The sequence below is a fragment of the Rhinopithecus bieti genome, unplaced genomic scaffold, assembly GCF_001698545.2.
Source record: "Rhinopithecus bieti isolate Rb0 unplaced genomic scaffold, ASM169854v2 scaffold_81031, whole genome shotgun sequence".
Classification (NCBI taxonomy): Eukaryota; Metazoa; Chordata; class Mammalia; order Primates; family Cercopithecidae; genus Rhinopithecus; species Rhinopithecus bieti.
In genome coordinates, this window is record NW_016830217.1 from 196,623 (window position 1) to 221,464 (window position 24,842).

At 45.1% G+C, this 24,842-nt stretch overlaps 1 protein-coding gene across 3 annotated transcripts in view; it reads left to right on the forward strand.

Annotated features, from left to right (window-relative positions):
• Positions 1-24,842, forward strand: part of FBXO42 (F-box protein 42) — a 91,211-nt gene that overhangs the window by 48,349 nt on the left and 18,020 nt on the right. For all 3 annotated transcript variants that reach the window (XM_017865312.1, XM_017865313.1, XM_017865314.1), the window contains one exon: positions 2,077-2,211. In XM_017865312.1, the coding sequence (XP_017720801.1) occupies positions 2,077-2,211 (135 nt within the window). The remainder of the gene's footprint in view (positions 1-2,076; positions 2,212-24,842) is intronic.

Here is a 24,842-nt window from a genome sequence, read left to right on the forward strand (position 1 = left end):
CGCCTCGGCCTCCCAAAGTGCTGGGATTACAGGCTTGAGCCACCGCGCCCGGCCTGTTTTTTTTTTTGAGATGGAGTCTTACTCTGTCTCCAGGCTAGAGTGCAGTGGCGTGATCTCGGCTCACTGCAAACTCCGCCTCCTGGGTTCAAGCAATTCTCTGGCCTCAGCCTCCTGAGTAGCTGGGATTACAGGCATACGCCACCATGCCTGGCTAATTTTTGTATTTTTAGTAGAGTCGGGGTTTCGCCATGTTGGCCAGGCTGGTCTCGAGCTCCTGACCTCGTGACCCGCCTGCCTCAGCCTCCCAAAGTGCTGGCATTACAGGCGTGAGCCACTGCGCCTGGCCTAAATCTGTGAACTTCTTTTTCCTTTCCCCTTCCTTTTATATGACACTGAACCATTAGTTTCACATGAACATTGAGAGGTCTTTTTTTTTTTAATTTTTATTTTATGTTATGGTATGGTATGGTATGGTATGGTATGGTATGTTATCCTCCTGCATGCATGAAATGGATGGCAAGGAAAGCTTTGCTTGGGCCTCTTCCTGAAGTCCAAGACGGCAAATGCAAGACTCTAAGGAATGTGATCGTCATTTCCAAAGGATAGAGACTGCAAGGTGGCAGAACCTAGCACTCGTGCATCTTGTCTAGACTCTGGCTTTAGTCTTTGTAGTTTTAGGGTAACAGTGCTTCTCATAGTCATTGCCTCTTTTTCTTAGGAATGCCTGGTGATGTGTATACAATCATCTAATCAAAAAAGGCTTTTCTTAGAGATCTTGGTGCTTTTTAAATGTTACTGTACTGGTTTTCTAGTCAGCACCGACCAGCATGCCTTGGTAGCTCTTGGATACGTATTGGGACCTAATGATTTCCATGCTTTTTCTTTCTTTCTTTTTCTTTTTTTGAGACGGAGTCTCGCTCTGTGGCCGAGGCTGGAGTGCAGTGGCTGGATCTCAGCTCACTGCAAGCTCCGTCTGCCGGGTTCACGCCATTCTCCCGTCTCAGCCTCCCGAGTAGCTGGGACTACAGGCGCCCGCCACCTCGCCCGGCTAGTTTTTTGTATTTTAGTAGAGACGGGGTTTCACCGTGTTAGCCAGGATGGTCTCGATCTCCTGACCTCGTGATCCGCCCGTCTCGGCCTCCCAAAGTGCTGGGATTACAGGCTTGAGCCACCGCGCCCGGCCTTCCATGCTTTTTCAATCTGTTGCTTTGGGACTAGTCCAAGTCCATGCTACCACTGAGTTTCCCTCACTGGCCTTTGAAATTAATAAAAACTGTATTTCTTCAATCACATTGGACTTTCTGTGTGGTTACTTCATAGTATTGATTAAAATAGTTTCATTGTGTGTCGTGAAAAGATTCATTTATTGGCCGGGCATGGTAGCTCATGCCTATAATCCCAGCACTTTGGGAGGCCGAGGCGGGTGGATCACCTGAGGTCAAGAGTTCGAGATTAGCCTGGCCAACATGGTGAAACCCCATCTCTAATAAAAATCCAAAAACTTAGCTGGGTGTGGTGGCTTGCACCTGGGAGGCAGACGTTGCAGTGGGCCAAGATTGTGCCACTGCACTCCAGCCTGGCTGACATAGGCAGACTCCATCTCAAAAAAAAAAAGATTCATTTATTGATTTGTGCTTCAGGTTTTATTTGAAAACAAAAACAATAGGAGGACTGTAGGAAAGGAATGGGAGGACAGAGTACGTGTGTTGGCACTGTCTTTGCTTAGCTCTAGAGGATAATGATGCAGATTTAGATTATGTAGCTGTGCTGAAATTTCCCTCATTTGAGCACCTTTAATCTGAATTATTATGTGTTCTTGCTGGACTTACACTGTTACATCATTATCAACTTAGTGTGCTCAGAAATAAAATTTTCATAGCTTTCCTCTGGACCTTGTTTTAAAGGGTAGTATATTGATTGACCTGAAGCCAAGAGTCTGGTATTAGAAATTTGGTACTTGGTAACAAAATTGCTGAATGTGTGAAATAAATGAATTTTGAAAAGTATATGTTATGGTTAACATGTTGGAAGGGCCTCAGAATTTGCACAGCAGTTATTTGTGTATTTTCTTTCTAGGCGCATGCTATTATGATGCTAATCAGTCTATGTATGTGTTCGGAGGCTGTACCCAGAGCAGCTGCAATGCTGCTTTCAATGACCTCTGGAGACTTGACCTAAACAGCAAAGAGTGGATCCGACCCTTGGCTTCAGGTAAGAGATGAAATGCTGATCTTTGCCTCCTTACCAGGTGACTCCCTTGGCTTGGAAACTCTACCTGATCCTTTTTGGTGCTGGTCTCAAGGATAGGTTACTGGGACTCAGGTCCTTACGTTTAATGTGCCGTGTAAATGATAATAGTAATATGCTTGTGTAAGTCTTTGGTTTTTGTTAAATTATACTTTATCATTAGTAATGGTGCCCTGCCATAATTTCTGTACTGCTGTGTGAATTCATTTGCATGGTTTTCTCAGGTATACTCATACAGGTGTGATACATCATTTGGTATGAGGTTGAAGTGAGAACAGAAACACAGAGTCGTGAGAACTATAGTTGACTGACAGAAGCTATTGTCCCAGGGCTAAGGTCTCTGAATATCTTTTGTTGTTGCCAGCTCAGATATTTGGGGAGTGTATGGGACATGCCTCTGCTAGTTACTCTTAACAACCCAGGGGTGTGGGAAGATTCTACAGTAGGTACATTCCTGCCCAGTCCCACTATGCCAGAAATCTGGCAGAAAGAAACTAGATTATTTTCTTATTTTTGACCTAATCTCTCCTGGGGGGAAAATAAAACAATGGTTTTGCACTCATGAGGCAGGGCAATTTGAGGAGGCATAGATTGGAGGGGTTGGTGTGATGGAGAAATAGAGTCCACTGAGTATAAAGTATTCTGCTAGGTTTGTTGGCAAGCTTTTCTCAAAACATTCATTTGGCTTTTTAGTATTAGGACTCAGTCTTAGTACTAAGGACATTTGGGTTTCCAGTGGGCAAGTTCCTTATTTATTTAGGCCTTGCCTTACTACTTTGGAGGCATCGTGGTATATTAGATAGGATAGGAGGCATCGTGGTATATTAGAAAGGGCACTGGACTAAGAGTGAGGGTACATGAGTTTCATTTCCTGGCTTAGTCACCAATTCTCCATGTAAGTATGAATAAGTTACTGCACCTCTCTGGGAGAAATGTGGAGTAGGACTAAATGACTCATTTTAAATGGGCTATAAGAAGGCTAGTTTATGTTTCCCTTCTTTTTTTTTTTTTTTTTTTTTGAGACGGAGTCTCGCTCTGTCGCCCAGGCTGGAGTGCAGTGGCCGGATCTCAGCTCACTGCAAGCTCCGCCTCCCGGGTTCATGCCATTCTCCTGCCTCAGCCTCCCGAGTAGCTGGGACTACAGGCGCCCGCCACCATGCCCGGCTAGTTTTTTGTATTTTTTTAGTAGAGACGGGGTTTCGCTGTGTTAGCCAAGATGGTCTCGATCTCCTGACCTCGTGGTCCGCCCGTCTCGGCCTCCCAAAGTGCTGGGATTACAGGCTTGAGCCACCGCGCCCGGCCTATGTTTCCCTTTCTATAACCGCTACCGTGAATGTCTAGGCCAGGGGCTTAAACCTATTTATGAGAAGAAGCTGTATTTTGCTTCCCTAAAACTGAAGTTCCTATTCCTTCCCCCTGCATTAGGCAAATATAGGAGGAGCCTACTGAGTGGATACCATGGGTGGAGCTGGGCTTTGTGTAGATGAAGTTCTTTATCAAAAAAAAATTTATTTTTTTCGAGACGGAGTCTGGCTCTTTCCCCCAGGCTGGAGTGCAGTGGCGCAATCTTGGCTCACTGCAATCTCTGCCTCCTGGGTTCAGGCCATTCTCCTGCCTCAGCCTCCCGAGTAGCTGGGACTACAGGCTCCCGCCACCAGGCCTGGCTAATTTTTTTGTATTTTTAGTAGAGAAGGGGTTTCACCGTGTTAGCCAGGATGGTCTCAATCGCCTGACCTCGTGATCCGCCCGCCTCAGCCTCCCAAAGTTCTAGGATTACAGGCGTGAACCACCACGCCCGGACTCTTTATCAAAATTATTGGCATTTGAAGGGTAGAAGGGTGGTGGTTCAATCTGCATATGACCACTCCAGGAGCAGGAGCTCTTATATCCCCTTCTCTTCCACTTCCTGTCACAACCAATAAAGGCCGTTTATGCCATTCATAAAAAAATAAAAACAGAAAAAAACCTACAGACCAGGCCCAGTGGCTCACGCCTGTAATCCCAGCACTTTAGGAGGCCAAGTCGGAGGCGGATCACCTGAGGCCAGGAGTTTGAGACCAGCCTGGCCAACATGATGAAACCTGTCTCCTGAAAATACAGAAATTAGCTGGGCCTGGTGATGGGTCCCTGTAGTCCCACCTACTTGAGAGGCTGAGGCAGGAGAATCTCATGAACCCAGGAGGTGGAGTTTGCACTCTACCCTGGGCAATAGAGCAAGTCTCTATCTTAAAAAACAAAACAAAACAAAACAAAAAACTATTGGAATAATAAATGGTAATCGTATAAAAAGTTTGACAGCTAGAACTATTTCAGGGCCCTGAGAATTTTGTACTTTGGAGAATAACCTTTTCTAGCCCTTTGTACCATACTGCACTTAGTGCACATTGATTAATATTTGGAGTTACAGCTTCTGTTTTGTTTTGTGTTGTTTTTTGAGACAGGATCTTGCTTTGTCACCCAGGCTAGAGTGCAGTGGCACCGTCACAGCTTACCGCAGTCTCAGCTGAGTTATGGATTCTAAAATGTAGAAGATCTTCTCAGCCTAAGCATCCTATTGCCGCCGTGCTTGGGATTTTGTACAGGTCTTACTTCAGAGGAGCTTTGATAGTTTTCAGTCACAAAATACTATTATTGTCTTTATTTTGTAACCAAGCATTATGCCTTTGATAATTTAGCATGGATGGTGCTCTTTCTTGTGAGAATGGAGCTCTGGTTTGGGGACCTTCATAGCCTCTGCCAACTACTGTGCTTATTTCTCCCTGTAATATGGAGTAAGACTTTTTTTTTTTTTAAACCATCAAGTTTAAAGACTGCTTTGTGGCCAGGTGAAGTGGATCACGCCTATAACCCCAGCACTTTGGGAGGCCAAGGCAGGAGGATGTCTTGAGGTCAGGAGTTCAAGACTCGCCTGGGCAACATGGTGAGACTCCCCATCTTTACAAAAAATAAAAATAAAAAATTAGCCAGGCATGGTGGCATGCGTCCATAGTCCCAGATACTTGGGAGGGTGAGGTGGTGGGAGGATTACGTGAGCCCACAGATACAAGCCTAGGCACCTAGGTGAGAGAGTGAGACCATGTCTCAAAAAAGAAAGAAAGAAAGAGAGGGAGAGAGAGAGAGAGAGAGAGATGAAGGGAAGAAGAGAGGAAGGGAGGAAGGAAGGGAAGGAGGCAGGCAGGGAGGGAGGGAGGGAAAAGAAAAGATTATGCTTTGAAATTCCCAAAGTAGAAATGTTGGAGAAATAACGGCTTCAATCATTTTACATTCTCTATGGAATATGAATTTTTAAAAATAGAGCTTTTGGAATATTCCCTTTGATAAAACGTACAAACTCCTGAATGTTTAAAGTAATTTTCTAACAAAAATGTCTCAAAGAATCTAGTTATTCCCTCACCCTAATCTGCAGTTAGAGGCTAGTTTTAGAAGGAGGAAAACCTGAGCTTTTTGAAGTGTCTACTTATAAAAAACAATTGTTTAATAGAGTCCTGGCTGAGCACAGTGGTTCACTCCTGTAATCCCAACACTTTAGGAGGCTGGGACAGGAGGATCTCTTGAGGCCAGGAATTTGAGACCAGCCTGGGTAACATAGTGAGAACCTGTCTCTACAAAACAATTAAAAATTAGTCGGGCATGATGGCATGTGCCTGTAGTCCTAGCTACTTGAGAGACTGAGGTGGGAGGATTGCTTGAGCCCAGGAGTTCAAGGCTACAGTGAGTGATGATTGCTCCACTGCACTCTGGCCTGAGTGAAAGAGGAAGACCCTGTCTCAAAAAAATAGGCTGGGCTTGGTGGCTCTCGCTTATAATCCTAGCACTTTGAGAGGCTGAGGTGAGAGGATCACTTGAGGCCAGGAGTTCCAGACCAGCCTGGCCAACATAGCGAAACCCCATCTCTACTAAAAAGACAAAAAATTAGCTGGGCATGGTGGCATGCACCTGTAACCTCAGCTAGTCAGGAGGCTGAAGCATGAGAATCACTCAAGCCCGGGAGGCGGAGGTTGCAGTGAGCCAAGATCACACCACTGCACCCGAGCCTGGGTGGCAGAGTGAGACTCTGTCTCAAAATAAAAAAGAGTCATATGAGATTCTCATTTAGGCAGAAACCCCACGTAAGATGCCCTGAGACAAGTTTCTGTATGCTATCATGAGTCCTAATCAAAATCACTTCCTAACTGAAACGTCAGTGAGTCCTTCTGAAAAAAACATAGTTATTTATAAGTCGTAGTGTACCTGACTCACTCATTTTAGTGCATCAAGGTGACTGAGGGTAGAGCACTGTCAATTGTGAGGTTGTCTTCTAACAGAGTGTGTACAGGAAGGTAATAGTTGCTTTAACAGTGTTCAGACTTCAAAAGTGTAGCTGTTGGAGAAGTAAGAGCATCAAGCAAGGAGTGGAACACTTTTGGTTGGGAGTGGAGAGTCTTGATAGAGAATGCTGCTGCATCAGATGTCTTTTTACATGTGTATTTTGGTCATGTGGTTATGAGACTAGAGCATTCTCCTGTTGATTGGTGTCTTAGTCAGCTCAGGGTGCCATACAAAATACCATAGACTGGGTAGCTTAAACAACAGAAATGTATTTCTCACGGTTCTGGAAGCTGGAAATTCAAGATGACAGTCTGGCATGGTTGGCTTCTAGTGAGGACTCTCTTCCCAGCTCCTAGTTTGCAGACTGCCACCTTCTCAGTGTGTTCTCATGTAGCAGAGAGTGAGCTCTGGGGTCTCTTGTGCTTCTTTTTTTTTTGGTCACTCTGTTGCCCAGGCTGGAGTGCAATGGTGCGATCTTGGCTCACTGCAACCTCTGCCTCCTGGGTTGGAGCAATTCTCCTGCCTCAGCCTCCCAAGTAGCTGGAATTATAGGTGTGTGCCACCTTGCCAGGCTAATTTTTGTATTTTTAGTAGAGACGGGCTTTCATCATGTTGACCAGGCTGATCTTGAACTCCTGACCTCAGGTGATCAACCCACCTCAGCCTCCCAGAGTACTGAGATTATAGGCATGAGCCACCGCGCCTGGCCTCTTGTGCTTCTTATAAGGGGATTCATCTTATGAGGGCCTACCCTCATGACCTCATCTAAACCTAATTGTCTTCCAAAGGCTTCATCTCCACCATAGCATGACCTTGGCGTTAGGGCTTCAACATACGGATTTGGTGGAGGACACAACTTTGGCCATACCATTTGGAATTAATGTGATCTCCCAGTGAAATCTTGTCTTTAGTTCCTTTCAAAATGATAGAAATGCTCTATCTGGAGGAAGAGTGGTATCGGAGGTAGAGTTGGTGATGAATGTTGGGATGACAGATCTTACACTAAAAGAGACCCACAGCTAGTACTTCTCAGACATTTCCAATGAGGTAACACTTCCTCCCATTTACACTTGCTTTTGTGGCCCCTGCTCTCATGGAGCTTATATTGTAATAGGAAAGAAACAAAAAGCAAGTAAGCAAATTGTTGTAAATTGTGAAGGAAACATGGAATGAAGTATAGAATAAGGGGAGAGCTCTTTTTTTTTTTTTTTTTTTTTTTGAGACAAGGTCTCGCTCTGTCATCCAGGCTGGAGTGCAGTGGCACCAGCACGGCTCACTGTAGCCTTGACCTCCTGCCTTAGCCTCCTGAGTAGCTGGGAATACAAGCGTGCACCACAATGCCTGGCTAATTTTTGTACTGTTTTGTAGAAATAGGGTCTCACTATGTTGCCCATACTGTGAGGGGAGCCCTACTTTAAACAGGAGACTTTGTTTTTGTTGTTGTTTGTTTGTTTGTTTTTTAGCTGAGACCTAAAGAATGAAGAGTGGAGGGAAGTGAGAATGGCATGTGCCTGGTGCAGCAAAGAAAAAGACATGTTAGAGGAGCTTAAAGCAAACCTTTGTGGATGTAGCCTAAGGAGCAAGGGAGAGAGTGGCACAGGCGGAGTTGAGATAAAGATAGGAGCAAGCTTATTCACAGACTAAGGTGAGGACTCAGAAACCTTTGAGATTTTAACAGGAGGAATGTCATCTCTGGATTACTTTTTTTTTTTTTAAAGAAACAATCTTGCTCCATTGCCAAAGCTACAGTGCAGTGGCACAATCATAATTCATTGACTGTAGCCTCAAACTCCTGGGTTCAAGTGATCTTCCCACCTCGGCTTAGCTGGAGCCACAGGTTTGCACCGCCATGTCGGGAAATTTTCTTTTCTTTCTTTTTTTTTTTTTGTAGAACTAGGATATCACTATGTTGCCTGGGCTGATCTTCAACTCCTAGCCTCAAATGATCCCTCCTGCCTTGGCCTCCCAAAGTGCTGGATTACAGGCATGAGCCACTGCCCTTCCCTGCCTCAATTTACATTTTAAAGCACATTTTGCTTCTATTTAGGAAATGAAGGAAGGGAAGAAAGTAAACCAGACTAGATAGAAGGCCATCAATATTGACAAGACTCAGATGAGCATGTATCAGTAAAAAACTGACAAGACTGTTTTTTTTTTTTTGAGACAGAGTCTGTCACCCAGGCTGGAGTACAGTGGTGCAATCTCAGCTCACTGTAGCCTCTGCCTCCCGGGTTCAAGCAATTCTTGTGTTTCAGCCTCCCAAGTAGCTGGGGTTACAGTGGTGTGCCACCACACCCGGCTAATTTTTGTATATTTAGTAGAGATGGGGTTTCACCATATTGTCCAGTCTGGTCTGGAACCCTTGACCTCAAGTGATCCGCCCGCCTTGGCCTCCCACAGTGCTGGGATTATAGACGTGAGCCACGGCGCCTGGCCAAGACTTCTTAATGTATTAGATTTAGGAGCGTGAGAAGGCCAATCAGGGGTGACTTATGTTTCAGGTTTACACAGCTACGTAGATGGTGGGGCCATTTACTGAAGTGGAAAATAAATATTTGGGAGAGGTTTAGTTTTTGATTCCTATTAAACATTTAAGTAGTGTTATCTAGTAATTCATTGTTATGAGAGTTTGACATTTTTATTATTATTATTATTATTATTTTGAGACAGAGTCTCGCTCTGTCACCAGGCTGAAGTGCAGCGGTGCGATCTGGGCTCACTGCAGGCTCTACCTCCTGGGTTCAAGCGATTCTCCTGCCTCAGCCTCCCAAGTAGCTGGGATTATAGGCATGTGCCACCATGCCCGGCTCATTTTTATGTTTTTGGTAGAGATAGGGTTTCACCATGTTGGCCAGGATGGTCTCGATCTCTTGACCTCGTGATCCGCCTGCCTCAGCCTCCTGGGATTATAGGCATGAGCCACTGCATCTGTCCTATTATTATTATTTGTTTGAGACAGAGTTTCACTCTTGTTTCCTAGGCTGGAGTGCAATGGCGTGATCTCGGCTCACTGAAACCTCCATCTCCTGGGTTCAAGTAATTCTCCTGCTTTAGCCTCCCAAATAGCTGAGAGTACAGATGCCCACCACCACACCCAGCTAAGTTTTTGTATTTTTAATAGAGACAGGGTTTCATCACGTTGGCCAGGCTGATCTCGAACTCCTGACCTCAGGTGATCCACCCGCCTCGGCTTCCCAAAGTGCTGGGATTACAGGCATGAGCCACCGTGCCCGGCCGAGAGTTTGACACTTAAAACAAAGGGCCTGACTTCCCTTAAATGACAGCACAGGCCAGGCACAGTGGCTCACACCCGTAATCCTAGCACCTCAGGAGGCTGAGTGGGAGGATGGCTTGAGGCCAGGCCAGCCTGAGGCCAGGATGACTTGAGTTCAAGGCCAGCCTGAGCAACATAGCAAGAGCCCGTCTCTACAAAAATAATAAAAAATAAATGACTCTACAGTCCTTCTGTTCAGTTAAATTCTTCTCTCATCCTTCACTTGTTCATGTAACAAATATTCATGGGTTGCCTACTATGTGCCTGATATTATTCTATATGCCAGGGACACATGAGTCAATAACTGACAAACATCTCTGCCCTAATGAGACTACATTCAAATGAAGGAAGACAGATTCTAAAAATGACAAATATATAACAGTATGTTAGAGGATGGAAAGTGCTATCGAGAAACTACAGTATGGCTAGGAGGATTGTAACTAGGGGGATCAGAGAGAAGGCAACATTAGAATAAGGACTTGATGGGTACAAGAAGTGAGCCATGTGGGTATCTGAGAAACAAACGTTCCAAACAGAATAATCAGTGCAAAGACGTAGAGTTGGGAGTGTGCTTGATATAGTCAAGGGATATTTAGGAATCCACTGTGACTGGAACAGAGTGAACAAAGGAGAGTGCACAAGGAGAGGAGGTTGGACAGATAATGACAGGGATGTATCACATATGTGAGGCTTTCTGGCTGTTGTAAGGATATTGTCATAGTCACTGAATTGAATGGCTAGTTTTTTAGGTTTCTGAGAAGAGGACAAATATGGAAGCAAGGAGACCAGTTAAAAGGTGGTAGCAATAATCTAGGCCAAAAATGATAGGCACTTGGAGTAAAGTATTCACAAAAGGTGAGAACTGGGTGGATTTGATAGAGCCAAAGGGATTTGCTGATAGTTTGGATGTAGAGTAGGAATGAGAAAGAGAGCAATCAAGATGACTCTTCAGGTTTTTAGCCTGGGCATTTGAAAGGGTAGAATTATCATTAACTGAGATGGGGAAGACTGAGTGGTCAAGGTTGGTAAGGGGCAGGAGAGATGAGAAATTCCACTTGAAAGGTATTGAGTTTGAGACGCTTATTAGGACATCCAGGTGGAGATATATGTGTATGGAGTTCAAGGGAGACACACAGGCTAGAGCTAGCCGTGTAGGGCTCATTAGCATGTTAGATAGTAATATAGTTTGGCCCTGTGTCCCCACCCAAATCTCACCTCAAATTGTAATCCTCATAATCGCCATGTGTCAAGGGCAGGACCAGGTGGAGGACATTGGATCATGGGAGTGGTTTGCCCATGCTGTTCTCATGATAGTGAGTGAGTTATTGATGGTTATATAATCGTCTGGCATTTCCCCTGCTTGCACTCACTCCGTCCTGCTGCCCTGTGAAGAAGGTGCCTGTTTCTCCTTTGCCTTCTGCCGTGATTGTAAGTTTCCTGAGGCCTCCCCAGCAATGCCAAACTGTGAGTCAATTAAACCTCTTTCCTGTATAAATTACTCAGTCTTGGGTATTTCTTCATAGCACTGTGAGAATGGACTAATCCAGATGGATTTAAAGCTATGAGACTACATGAGATTACCAAAGGACTGAGTGAAGACAGAGAATGGTATAAAGGCCAGGCGTGGTGGCTCACGCCTGTAAAATCAGCACTTTGGGAGGCTGAGGCAGGAGAATTGCTTGAGCCTAGGAGTTTGAGACCAGCCTGGCCATCTCCTCAAAAAATTTTTAAAAATTAGCTGGACGTGGTGTGAACCTATAGTCCTAGCTGCTTGGGAGGCTGATGCGGGCGGGCAGGGATGAGGGGAGGGGATCACCTGAGTCCAGAAGGTTGAGGCTACAGTGACCCATGTTTGTGCTACTGCACTGCAGTCTGGGCGACAGAGCAAGTCCTATCTCAAAAAGAATAACAACAAAAACAAAAAAGAGAATGGTGTAAGGATTGAGTTTGAGAGACTCCAGCATTTGGAAATCAGGGGACTCGAAAAGGAGCACCCAGTAAGGAAGGAGAACATCAGAGAATGTGGCATCTGGGAAGCCAGCATATGAGGAAAGCATTTCCAGGAAAGGAGGAAATAATGAACTGCATCAAGAGGTCCAGTCATGTAAAGACTGAGAATTACCCTTAAATTTAGTACAGAGAGCTTATGGGGGTGAGTGATAAGGATGGAAATCTGTTTATAATACATTTTAGAAAACGAGAAGACAGTCCGGGCGCGGTGTCTCATGCCTGTGATCCCAGCACTTTGGGAGGCCGAGGCGGGCAGATCAGGAGGTCAGAAGTTCGACACCAGCCTGACCAACATGGCGAAACCTCATCTCTACTAAAAATACAAAAATTAGCTGGGCGTGGTGGCACCTGCCTATATAATCGCAGCTGCTCAGGAGGCTGAGGCAAGAGAATCGCTTGAACCCAGGAGGCAGAAGTTGCAGTGAGCCAAGATGCGCCATTGCACTCCAGCACAGGCGACAGAGCATGGGAAGACAGAAGTTAAAGACATTGAGTATAAACAATACATTGATTTTTTTTTTCTTTTGAGGAATTTTGCTAAAGGAGAGCAAGGAGCTGAAGTGCTAAGTGGAGGTAGATGTAGAATTGAGAGGTTCGTTGTGTTTTTTTGTTTGTTTTTGAGATGGGTTCCACAGTGTCCCGGGGCTGGAGTGCAGTGCCGTGATCCCGGCTCACTGCAGCCTCCGCCACCCGGGTTCAAGCAATTCTCTTGCCTCAGTCTCCTGGGCTGGGATTACAGGCATGTGCCACCATGCCCGGCTAATTTTATTTTTGTTTTGTTTTGTTTTGTTTTTTTTGAGACAGAGTTTCGCTCTTGTTGCCCAGGCCGGAGTGCAATGGCGCAATCTCTCCGGCTCACCACAACCTCCACCTCCCAGGTTCAAGCGATTTCCTGCCTCAGCCTCCCAAGTAGCTGGGATTACAGGCACGTGCCACCACGCCTGGCTCATTTGTATTTTTAGTAGAGACAGGGTTTCTCCATATTGGTCAGGCTGGTCTCGAACTCCCGATCTCAGGCGATCCTCCTGCCTCAGCCTCCCAAAGTGCTGGAATTACAGGTATGAGTCACCGCGCCTGGCCTAATTTTTTGTATTTTTAGTAGAGACGGGGTTTCACTATTTTGGCCAGGCTGGTCTTGAACTCCTGACCTTGTGATCCGCCCACCTTGGCCTCCCAAAGTGCTAGGATTATGGGCATGAACTGCTGCACCCAGCTGGTGTTTTTAAGATGACAGATTTTATAGCATATATGTATGCTGATGGAAATGATCTTCCTGGGGGAGAAGTTGATGTGGATAGAGGGCGAGAATGGTTGGAGCAGTATCTTCAAGTCGTGAGAAACACTGAATCAAATGGAGAGGTTGGCCTGAGATAAGAACATTGACTGAATATCTATGAACAAGAGGGAGTATGTGATTGCAGGTGCTAGTGAGTGGGTAGTTGTGGTGGATCCTGGTGGAAGTTCACTATTGATCGCTTTATCTCTCAGGTAAAATAAATGAGGGTAGAACAGAAACCATTGGAAATCCTGGCCAGTAATTATGAATGTATAATTATGTACATTGTAGTCTTTGCCAAGTGATTCTAGAAAGTTGAATGTTTCACCTTTCAGTATTGTCTGAAGGTAACACCTTAATTCTTAATCAGATTTGTATGACTCAGCCTTTGTTCAGTTCCCAAAACAAATGAGCAGTTCTTGAGACAGGTACTTTAAAAGACTAATGTTTAAACCACTGTTTCTGAAATAAATTACCCTTTATTCAAACTCAGGCTGATTTTAGCATCTGTTTAATGTAGAGTCACCGTAAGTCATACTGCCTTTTTCAGTTACTTTAAATCAAGATAGAAGTTTTCAAGTAGAAATTTTACATTTAAATTAAAACTGGTGTATTCTGATTTTCAGAACTACTTAGAGATTAACCCAAACCCATTTACAAAAAGGGAACAAATTTCAGTTTTAAAACTTGCCACAGGCCAGGCGCAGTAGCTCATGCCTGTAATCCCAGCACTTTGGGAGACCGAGGCGGGTGGATCACGAGGTCAGGCGTTCAAGGTTCAAGACCCAGCTGCTCAGGAGGCTGAGGCAGGAGAATCACTTGAACCTGGGAGGCAGAGGTTGTGGTGAGCAGAGATTGCGCCATTGCACTCCAGCCTCCAGCCTGGGCAACAAGAGCGTAACTCCATCTCAAAAAAAAAAAGAAAAAAAAGAAAAATAACTGTCTAGCAATAACTGTCCAGAGTATTATTGTTTCCCTTATAATGTAAATGATACCTTGAAAAGGTATTACATATGGGGCTCTCAGTCTCATTAATGAAGCTTACTGTCATGTGTCTAGTGGAAAAGCTTAGTCCTAGGTTCTCTTCCCTGAGCCTGTGGTAATATCACCAGGAAGTATCTAAACAAGGGAGTCTGGGACTGATACCTGGTATCAGGTATAACTAGAGCAGCTGACAGTAGAGTCTATTCTAACAAAAAACTAAACAAAAACAAAATAAAGACAGTAGAGTCTATTCTGGGAAAATATTTCCCAGTCCATCCTTTGGCTTAGGTCTCAAATGTCGATGCTAACATTGAAATAGCTGGATGTGGATTTTTTTTTTTTTTTTTGAAATGGAGTTTCTCTCCTGTTGCCCAGGCTGGAATGCAGTGGCGCAATCTCCAGCTCACCGCAAACTCCGCCTCCCGGGTTCAAGCGATTCTCCTGCCTCAGCCTCCCAAGTAGCTGGGATTACAGGCATGTGCCACCACGCCCGGCTAATTTTGTATTTGTAGTAGAGACATGGTTTCTCCATGTTGGTCAGGGTGGTCTTAAACTCCCAACCTCAGGTGATCCTCCCGCCTCGGCCTCCCAAAATGCTGGGATTACAGGCGTGAGCCACCACACCCAGCCTGGATGTGGATTTTTAAAAAATTTATTTTGAGACAGGGTGTCACTCCATCATCCAGGTTGGAGTACAGTGGCACGAACATGGCTCACTGCAGCCTCGACCTCTTGGGCTCAAGCGATCCTCCTGCCTCAGCCTCCTGAGTAGCTGGGACTATAGACATATGCCACCAAGCCCAGCTAATTTTTAAAATTTTTTTTGAGACAGGGTGTTGCCCTGTTGCCCAGGCCAGTCTCAAACTTCTGGGCTTAAGTGATCCTCCTGCCTCATCCTCCCAAAGTGCTGAGATTACAGGCCTGAGCCACTATGCCCAGCCTGGATGTGGAATTTTTTTATTTTTTATTTTTTTGAGGCAGAGTCGCTCTGTCACCCAGCCTGGAGTGCAGTGGCAAATTTTGACTCATTGCAACCTCTGCCTCCTGGATTGAAGCAATTCTCCTGCCTCAGCCTCCTGAGTAGCTGGAATTACAGGTGTATACCATCATGCCCGGCTAATTTTTGTATTTTTAGTAGAGACAGTGTTTCACCGTGTTCGCCAGGCTGGTCTCAAACTTCTGAGCTCAAGTGATCCACTCGCCTCAGCCTCCCAAAATGCTGGGATTACAAGCATTAGCCACCATGCCCAGCCTGGATATGGAATTTTAAAAAATAATGTATTAGTAGCGGGGTCAGGGAGGAGGAAAAAAGAAAAAAAATAGAATAATGTATTAATGTACTTGTTGCTATTCGACTCTGCTTTTTAACATTATTTTGCACCTAAACACTTTATATATTTTTAAAATTATAATATGCATATGTGTTAGGAGAATGCCAAATCTGTGGCCCTGGGGAAGAAGTGGATGATGATTAACTGCTGAATATCAGACAGTATAACAAGAGGACACACGTGCCTTTCAAATATACTGCTAGCTTCTATTCTGTCTTAAAAACAAGTGATCTCATTGTTTTAATATTTTCTTTGTGAATGAGACAATCCAGTTCTACTCATTAGTATTTATTACCAAAATGTATTAATATCTGTCCTTAGCTCTTTCTCCTCCATGTTGAAAATCCTGTCTCCTTTAACTTGTCATTGGGTCAAACTCGTGAGCCTTTTCTATTCTTTCTTAAAACCATCTAAAATAAAATCCTCGTATTTTATAGAGAAGTCGGTAGTGTCAGTGAAAATAAGCAGTGACTTTTCTTGGAATTCTCAGCCTTCAGATCTACATGTTATGATCCTGTCTGCCTACCATCTGGACAAACAGTTTTTGTTTACTCTTGGGTTCACCCATGGAGTAAAACTCTCAAACCATCTAGCATTGTTTCTCTTTATTCTCAGGTATTCATGTAATCTCCTCCTAACAATACTTCATGTTTTATTACCACAACAAGTTTCATTTCATATGATGCCTTATCCTTCATATGATATATATGCCAATGCTATATAGATTAACTTTTTATGTCCTAAATGTAGTTATAAAAGGCTAATCCTAAGTGGGAGAGGAACATAAGAGTCATTTCTAACTTCTGCCTCCCAGGAATGACCCTCTTGGTTTCAAGGACACTCAGTAGTGTCATGGACCAATTCATGGCTCATACTCAATGTTTGGCTGTTTAGTTTCTGTGTAATTTGGATCAGGCCATTTTTTCAAGTTTTCCAGTTTTTTTTTTTTTTTTTTTTTTGAAATGGAGTCTTGCTCTGTCGTCCAGGCTGGCGTGCAGTGGTGCGATCTCGGCTCACTGCAAGCTTCGCCTCCCGGGTTCACGCCATTCTCCTGCCTTGGCCTCCCAAGTAGCTGGGACTACAGGCTCATGCCACCACGCCTTGCTAATTTTTTGTATTTTTAATAGAGATGAGGTTTCACTGTGTTAATCAGGATGGCTAGAACATGAGATCTCCTGACCTCGTGATCTGCCCACCTTGGCCTCCCAAAGTACTGGTATTACAGGCATGAGCCACCTCACCTAGCCAAGTTTTCCCATCATAACTGTGAGGAGATGTGCTGCTCCTAGGTAGGTAAGAGCTGTCATGAGTCATTTATTGACTTATAAATATCACCTTGAATTCTAGGAGGCTCCTTTGCTCTTATTTATTTATTTATTTTGAGACGGAGTCTTGCTCTGTTGCCAAGGCTGTGCAGTGGTGCAATCTTGGCTCACTGCGATCTCTGCCTCCTGGGTTCAAGCAGTTCTCCTCCCTCAGCCTCCCAAGTAGCTGGGATTACAAGCATATACCACCACCACGCCTGGCTGATTTTTTGTATTTTTAGTAGAGACGGGGTTTGGTCTCTACTAAAGAGACCAAACTAGTGGTCAGGCTAGTCTCCAGCCCCTGACCTCAGGTGATCCACCTGCCTCAGCGTCCCAAAGTGCCGGGATTACAGGCATGAGCAACCACTCCTGGCCTCCTTTGTCCTTTTAAAACGCAGAAGCTATTTCTCATTCCTCCTTAAGGAGATGAACTCTTGAATTATGGCTTTTTATTTTTTATTTTTTATTTTTTTTATTTTTTGTTTTCCTTTTCTGTTTTTGGGTAAGAGACGGGGTCTAGCTTTTTGTCGCTGGGTGGTGTACAGTGGCATGATCATAGCTCACTGCAGCCTCAAATTCCTGGGCTCAAGCGATCCTCTTGCTTCAGCCTCTCAAGTAGCAAGGACTACAGGCATGTACCACCATGCGCGGCTATTTTATTTTATTATTTGTAGAGACAGGGTCTCACTATAATGCCCAGACTGGTCTTACACTCCTAGCCTCAAGTGATCCCCCTGCCTTGGCCTCTTGAAGTGCTGGGATTACAGACATGAGCCATCGCACCTGGTGTACTATGCTTTAATTGATTCTGCTTTTCAAATAAATTGTGGCCCTGATAATTTCCTCTTTTCTGTAGTTCTCTCTAGAAGTGATGATGAGTTGTGGGTTTTATATTTGATTTGTTGGCTTATATGTTGTGTCCCTTTTTTGTCTTCTCTCCTATTTTAGTAAGCTTTCTGAAATCCCACTGCTGAATCTCAAAATATTTCTTACTGTTTGATTTACGTATGTGAGTTACAGGGTAGATGCATTTTATGTGATGAATGGGTTCTTAAAAACCTCATATAATGAATTTTAATTCTAATAATGGATTGCTGATATTTCTGCTTACTGGCTAAAGTAGTTGGTGGTCCATGTGACACCAGTAAGAACATGGTTTACAGTTTATCACCAGCTTTTACATTAGCGATTCTTTTTTAAAAAACAATATTATTCTATTAAGACATAATTTGATAGCTGGGCGCAGTGGCTCATGCCTGTAATCCCAGCACTTTGGGAGGCTGAGGCGGGCAGATCATGAGATCGGGAGATGGAGACAATCCTGGCCAACATGGTGAAGCCCCGTCTCTACTGAAATACAAAAAATTAGGTGGGCGTGGTGGTGGGCGCCTATAGTCCCAGCTACTTGGGAGGCTGAGGCAGGAGAATCGTTTGAACCCAGGAGGCAGAGGTTGCAGTGAGCCAAGATTGCGCCACTGCACTCTAGCCTGGAGACAGAGCAAGATTCCATCTCCAAAAAAAAAGGGGGGGGGGCATAATTTATATGGGGGGGAACATACATTACTTATAGTAAAATGAGCAAATCTTAAGTGCATAACTCAGAAATTTTGTTTTTTACATATGTATACAGTCATGTCATCATTACCTAGGTCAAGATACGAAAACTTTCTTCACCTCAGAAAAGCTCCCTCATGCCCATTTCCTGTCTTTACCACCCCCATAGAGGTCAGCTCCTATTCTGACTTCTAACACTGTGGCATTGTTCTGTTCTGTTCTTTTTTTTTTTTTTTTGAGACAAAGTCTCATTCTATCGCCCGGGCAGCAGTGCAATGGCATGGTTATCATAGCTCACTGCAACTCCAACTCTTGGGCTCAAGCAGTCCTCCTGCCTCAGCCTCCCAAGTAGCTGGGACTACAGATGCATACCACCATGCCTGACTAATTTAGTTTTTGTAGAGATAGGATATTGGTATGTCTCCCAGTCTGGTCTTGAATGCCTGGTCTCAAGCAATCCTCCTGCCTCAGATTCCCAAAGCATTGTTCTGTGTTCTTGAACTTTGTGTAAATGGAAGTCTACAGTAGGTAGTATTTTGTGTCCAGCTTCTTTCTTTGAACATGTTTTTGAGATTCATCTATGTGGTTGTATCTATCAGTAGTTTATTCCCTTCCATTACTGTGAGTGTTTCTTAATATGAATATATCACTTTTTTTCTTTTTTGAGACAGAGTCTCGCTCTGTTGCCTAGGCTGGAGAGTGCAGTGGCACAATCTTGGCTCACTGCAGCCTCTACACCTCTTGGGCTCAAGTGATCCTCCCACCTCAGCCTCCCAAGTAGCTGGGACTACAGGTGTGCACCACCACACCTGGTTAATTTTTGTATTTGTGTTGAGACAGGGCTTCACCACATTGTCCAGGCTGGTCTTGAACTCCTGGGCTCAAGAGATCTGCCCACCTCAGCCTCCAAAGTGCTAGGCATGAGCCACCATGCCCGGCCCCCAATTTTTTTTTATTATTTTTTATTTTATTTTATTATTTTTTGAGAAAGAGTCTTGCTCTGTCACCCCGGCTGGAGTGCAGTGGCGGTATCTCGGCTCACTGCAACCTCTGCCTCCCAGGTTCAAGCAATTCTCCTGCCTCAACCTCCTGAGTAGCTGGGATTACAGGTGCATGCCACCACACCCGGCTAATTTTTGCATTTTTAGTAGAGATGGGGTTTCACCATGTTGACCAAGCTGGTCGCGAACACCTGACCTCAGGTGATCCACCCGCTTCGGCCTCCCAAAGTGCTGGGATTACAGGCGTGAGCCACCACGCCCAGTCTTTTTTTTTTTTTTTAAACTTGTTCTCCTGTTGATGGATACTTGGGCTATTTCTACTTTGAATATAGCTGCCATCAACAATGTTTGTATGTTTCAGTAGATATATGCACTCATTTCCTACTTGTCAACTTTAAGAGATATTCTAAACATGGCAAGCATCCCACAGAGCTCTCCATTTCCTTAGTCCTACTCCATTTAGAAAGATCTGATGGTATAACTAAGTGTTACAGAGGTTTGGGGAAGAAAGACCACTTGGCTAATAATAAAAGATACTAATTATTAAGGGCTAGTGACCTAAAGTAATGTGAGGAAGATATTGTAGGAGGGAGGGAGGCTCGTTAGTAATACCATAAAAATGATGGGTTTTGTGCCAGGCAAGCATACTTTTTCATTTGAGCCCTGTCACTTCCTGGTTACCGGTTGTTTAACCCCAGTTGCCTTACCTTTAGGGTAGAGATGGTAATACCGACCTTTCATAGTTTTTGTTCGTATTACATACAATACAGTACTCAGTTGGAGAGCGTTTCTGGGAAATGATGATGAAGTTGACATCTTTATATACACTGAGATACTAGCTAAGGAGTAATCAGGTTCTTTGGATGAGAGGTCTGGCAAACTGGCTTTGTCTCTAGGGAATCTGAAAGAAACAAAAAGAATCAAGACAAGAACTTTACATCCATTCAACAAGATTATTTTTGCAGTTGCATGTTCTGGGGACCCTGGTTGATATTTTCATGAAAATGAAATATTCATAAGAATTCATCAAATGCTAGCCATTGTTCATACAAAGGCTAGAAGTTATAACATCAGGAAAAGCTATGGATTTTTATGTACACAAATTTTGATGACTAACATGTCCTTTTACCCAGAATCCTACTTGCTGCCACCTTGGGTCTCAGGGATAGGAAAGGTAGTTAGGGATCAAAGTGTGGCTGACAGGATCCTGCATAATCTTCCTCTCTCCTCACCTCTACCTCTGTTCATACTCTTGCTCCTTCAGCCAAGCCTTTTTTTTTTTTTTGAGACGGAGTCTTGCTCTGTCCCCAGGCTGGAGTGCAGTGGCCGGATCTCAGCTCACTGCAAGCTCCGCCTCCCGGGTTTACGCCATTCTCCTGCCTCAGCCTCCCGAGTAGCTGGGGCTACAGGCACCCGCCACCTTGCCCGGCTAGTTTTTTGTATTTTTTAGTAGAGACGGGGTTTCACCGTGTTAGCCAGGATGGCCTCGATCTCCTGACCTCGTGATCCGCCTGTCTCGGCCTCCCAAAGTGCTGGGATTACAGGCTTGAGCCACCACGCCCGGCCCAGCCAAGCCTTTAACTACTAGAGAGTTGCAGTGATCCACCGGGCATGGTGGCTTACGCCTACCCAGCACTTTGGGAGGCCCAGGTGGGTGGATCACTTGAGTAAGGAGTTCGAAACCAACCTGACTGACATGGTGAAACCCGGTCTCTACTTAAAATACAAAATTAGCCGGGCGTGGTGGTGCATGCCCGTAATCCCAGCTACTCGGGAGGCTGAGGCAGGAGAATCGCTTGAACCTGGGAGGCAGGGGTTGCAGTGAGCCAAGATCGTGCCATTGCACTCCAGCCTGGGTAACAAGAGTGAATCTCTGTATCTAAGAAAAGAGAGTTGCAGTGACCCTTACAACTTGCGTCTCTGTGGACATCTGGCCAGACTTCATGCTTTACATGTTAGACATTAATCATTTTGGTCTACAGAGTACTATTTTTTTTTTCTTTTTGAGACGGAGTCTTGCTCTGTTCCCCAGGCTGGAGTGCAGTGGCACAATCTTGGCTCACTGCAACCTCCACCTCCCAGATTCACATGATTCTCCTGCCTTAGCCTCTCCGCTAGCTCGGACTACGGACACGCACCACCATACCCAGCTACTTTTTTTGTTTTTTTTTTTAAAGTAGAAACGGAGTTTCACCATGTTGGCTAGGCTGGTCTTGAACTCCTGACCTCAGGTGATCCACCCGCCTCAGCCTCCCAGAGTGCTGAGATTACAAGCATGAGCCACTGCGCCCAGCCTACAGAGGACCATTGAGCATCCAATGACTATGCTAGGTATGCAGGTATAGTACTAAGTAACAGGAGTTCCTAATCCTAAGTGGTTCTCCATCTAACAGAAGAAAACCAAACACTTATGTGGTAAAGGAAGAGAGAGCTATGGATAGCCATTGAAAAAAGGCTATGGATGAAGGTAAGAGAGTTTGGTATGTCCATGGACTTACAAATAGGTTGGGTTTTCCTGAACCAGGATATATGAGGGGAGAGTGGTACAAGTGGGTATTAGAAAGGTAGTTAGGGGCCAGGCACAGTGGCTCACGCATGTAATCCCAGCACTTTGGGAAGCTGAAGTGGGCAGATCGTCTGAGCTCAGGAGTTCGAGACCAGCCTGGCCCAACATGGTGAAACCCTGTCTCTACTTAAAATACAAAAATTAGCCAGGTGTGGTGGCGTGCACCTGTAATCCCAGCTACTTGGGAGGCTGAGGCAGGAGAATCACTTGAACCTGGGAGGTGAAGGTTACAGTGAGCTGAGATCATGCCACTGCACTCCAGCCTGGGCAACAGTGCTAGATGCCATCACACACACACACACACACACACACACACACACACACACTAGTTAGGGATCAAAGTATGGCCAAACAGGATCCTGCATAATCATCTTGTCCCCTCATCTCTCTGACCTCTGCCTGCTGCATTCCTGCCCTCACTGTATTTTAACCTCACAACTGGGCCTCTGCTCTTGCTTTTTCTGCCTGGAACAGTTTTCCTGCATGTCCTTGTGACTCTCTCCTTTACCTGCTTCACAGGTCTTTATTCATATGTCTCCCTCTATGAGGCATTCCCTAACTACAGTTTGAAAGGACAACTTCCCTGACTCCTTTTCCTCCTGTTTTTTTTTGTTTTTTGTTTTTCCCTCGGCACTTACCACCATATAACACACTTTCTTCCCCTCAGCAAGCTATATGCTTCCTGGGGCCAAGGGCTTTTTGTCTGTTTTATTTACTGCTGACTCTAGTACCTGGCATATAGTACTTGCTTAAAGAATGGACTTTTGTGTGTGTGTGTGTGTGTGTGTGTGTGTGTGTGTATGTATGTATCTCATGTTAAGTAAGGGATTTGGAATTTATCTTTTTTTCTTCTTCTTCTTCTTTTTTTTTTTTTTAAGAGAGAGTCAGAGTCTTGCTGTATTGCTCAGGCTGGTCTTGAATTCCTGACCTCAAGTAATCTTCCCACCTCAACCTCACAAAGTACTGGGATTACAGGTGTGAGCCGCTGCACCTGGCCTGGCTTTTGTCTTGAAGGCTATGGTGAATAAGTGAAGGATGATGAAAAGAAAGGAACATGATTATATTTATGAATTCATCCCCAATCTTCCCTTGGGAATTATTTTCTGGACAAATCCTAAGCACTTCAGCGTCCAGCTGTTAGGCCTAATTAAATTGTTTTCTCCTTTTATTTTTTTATTTTATTTTATTTTATTTTTTTTTTGAGACGGAGTCTAGCTCTGTCGCCCAGGCTGGAGTGCAGTGGCTGGATCTCAGCTCACTGCAAGCTCCGCCTCCTGGGTTTACGCCATTCTCCTGCCTCAGCCTCCCGAGTAGCTGGGACTACAGGCGCCCGCTACCTCGCCCGGCTAGTTTTTTGTATTTTTTTTAGTAGAGACGGGGTTTCACTGTGTTAGCCAGGATGGTCTCGATCTCCTGACCTCGTGATCCGCCCGTCTCGGCCTCCCAAAGTGCTGGGATTACAGGCTTGAGCCACCACGCCCGGCCTGTTTTCTCCTTTTAATGCTGCCTGACTCCATCTAGCAGAGACACTGGAAGTGATGGGGCTTGCCACGGTTTGAATGTTTGTTTCCTCTGAAACGTGTTGAAAGTTCATCCCCAGTGTAGCAGCATTGAGACGTGGGATCTTTAAGAGGTATTTGGGTCACGAGAATAGAATGGATTAATTCATTCCTGGGTTAATGGGTTAAACTGGGAGTGGGGACTGGTGGCTTTGTAAGAAGAGAAAGAGGCTGGGCGTGGTGACATGCGCCTGTAATCCCAGCACTTTGGGAGGCCTTGGCAGGCGGATCACTTGAGCTCAGGAGTTCCAGATGAGCCTAGGCAACATGATGAAATCCTGCCTATATCAAAAATACAAAAAATTAGCCAGGTGTGGTTTGCATGTCTGTGGTGCCATCTACTTGGAAGGCTGATGTGGGAAGATCACTTGAGCCTGGGAGGCGGAGGTTGCAGTGAGATTGAACCACTGCACTCCAGCTTAGGTGACAGAGTGAAACTCCATCTCAAAAACAAAACAAAACAAGCAAAAAACAAAACAAAGAATAGACCAGGCATGGTGGCTCACGCCTGTAATCCCAGCACTTTGGGCAGGCCAAGGCAGGTGGATCACCTGAGGTTGGGCGTTTGAGACCAGCCTGACCAACATGGAGAAACCCCATCTCTACTAAAAGTACAAAATTAGCTGGGCATGGTGGTTCATGCCTGTAATCCCAGCTACTCGGGAGGCTGAGGCAGGAAAATCTCTTGAACCCGGGAGGCAGAGGTTGCAGTGAGCCGAGATCACACCATTGCACTCCAGCCTGGGCAACAGGAGTGAAACTCCATCTCAAAAAAAACCAAAAAATTATCAATAGCCAGGTGTGGTGGCACATGTGTAATTCCAGCTACTCAGGAGGCTGAGGCACGAGAATCGCTTGAACTGAGATCGTGCCACTGCGCTCCGGCCTGGGGAACAGTGATACTCTGTCTTTAAAAAAAAAAAAAAAAAAAAAAGGCTGGGCTCAGTGGCTACCACCCATAATCCCAGCACTTTGGGGGGCTGAGACAGGCAGATCACCTGACGTCAGGAGTTGGAGACCAGCCTGGCCAGCATGACGAAACCCCATCTCTACTAAAAATATAGAAAAGTAGGCCGGTGTGATAGCTTGTGCCTGTAGTCCCAGTAGCTTGTGCCTGTAGTCGCTTGAACCCAGGAGCTGAAATTGTGCCACTGCACTCCAGCCTGGGTGACAGAGAGAGACTCTGTAAAAAAAAAAAAAAAGAAAAGAAAAGGCCAGGTGCAGTGGCTCACACCTGTAATCCCAGCCCTTTGGAAGGCTGAGGTGGGCGGATCATGAGGTCAGGAGTTCGAGACCAGCCTGGCCAACATGGTGAAACACTCCCATCTCTGCTAAAATACAAAAATTAACGGGGCGAGGCCAGGCGCGGTGGCTCAAGCCTGTAATCCCAGCACTTTGGAAGGCCGAGGTGGGCGGATCACGAGG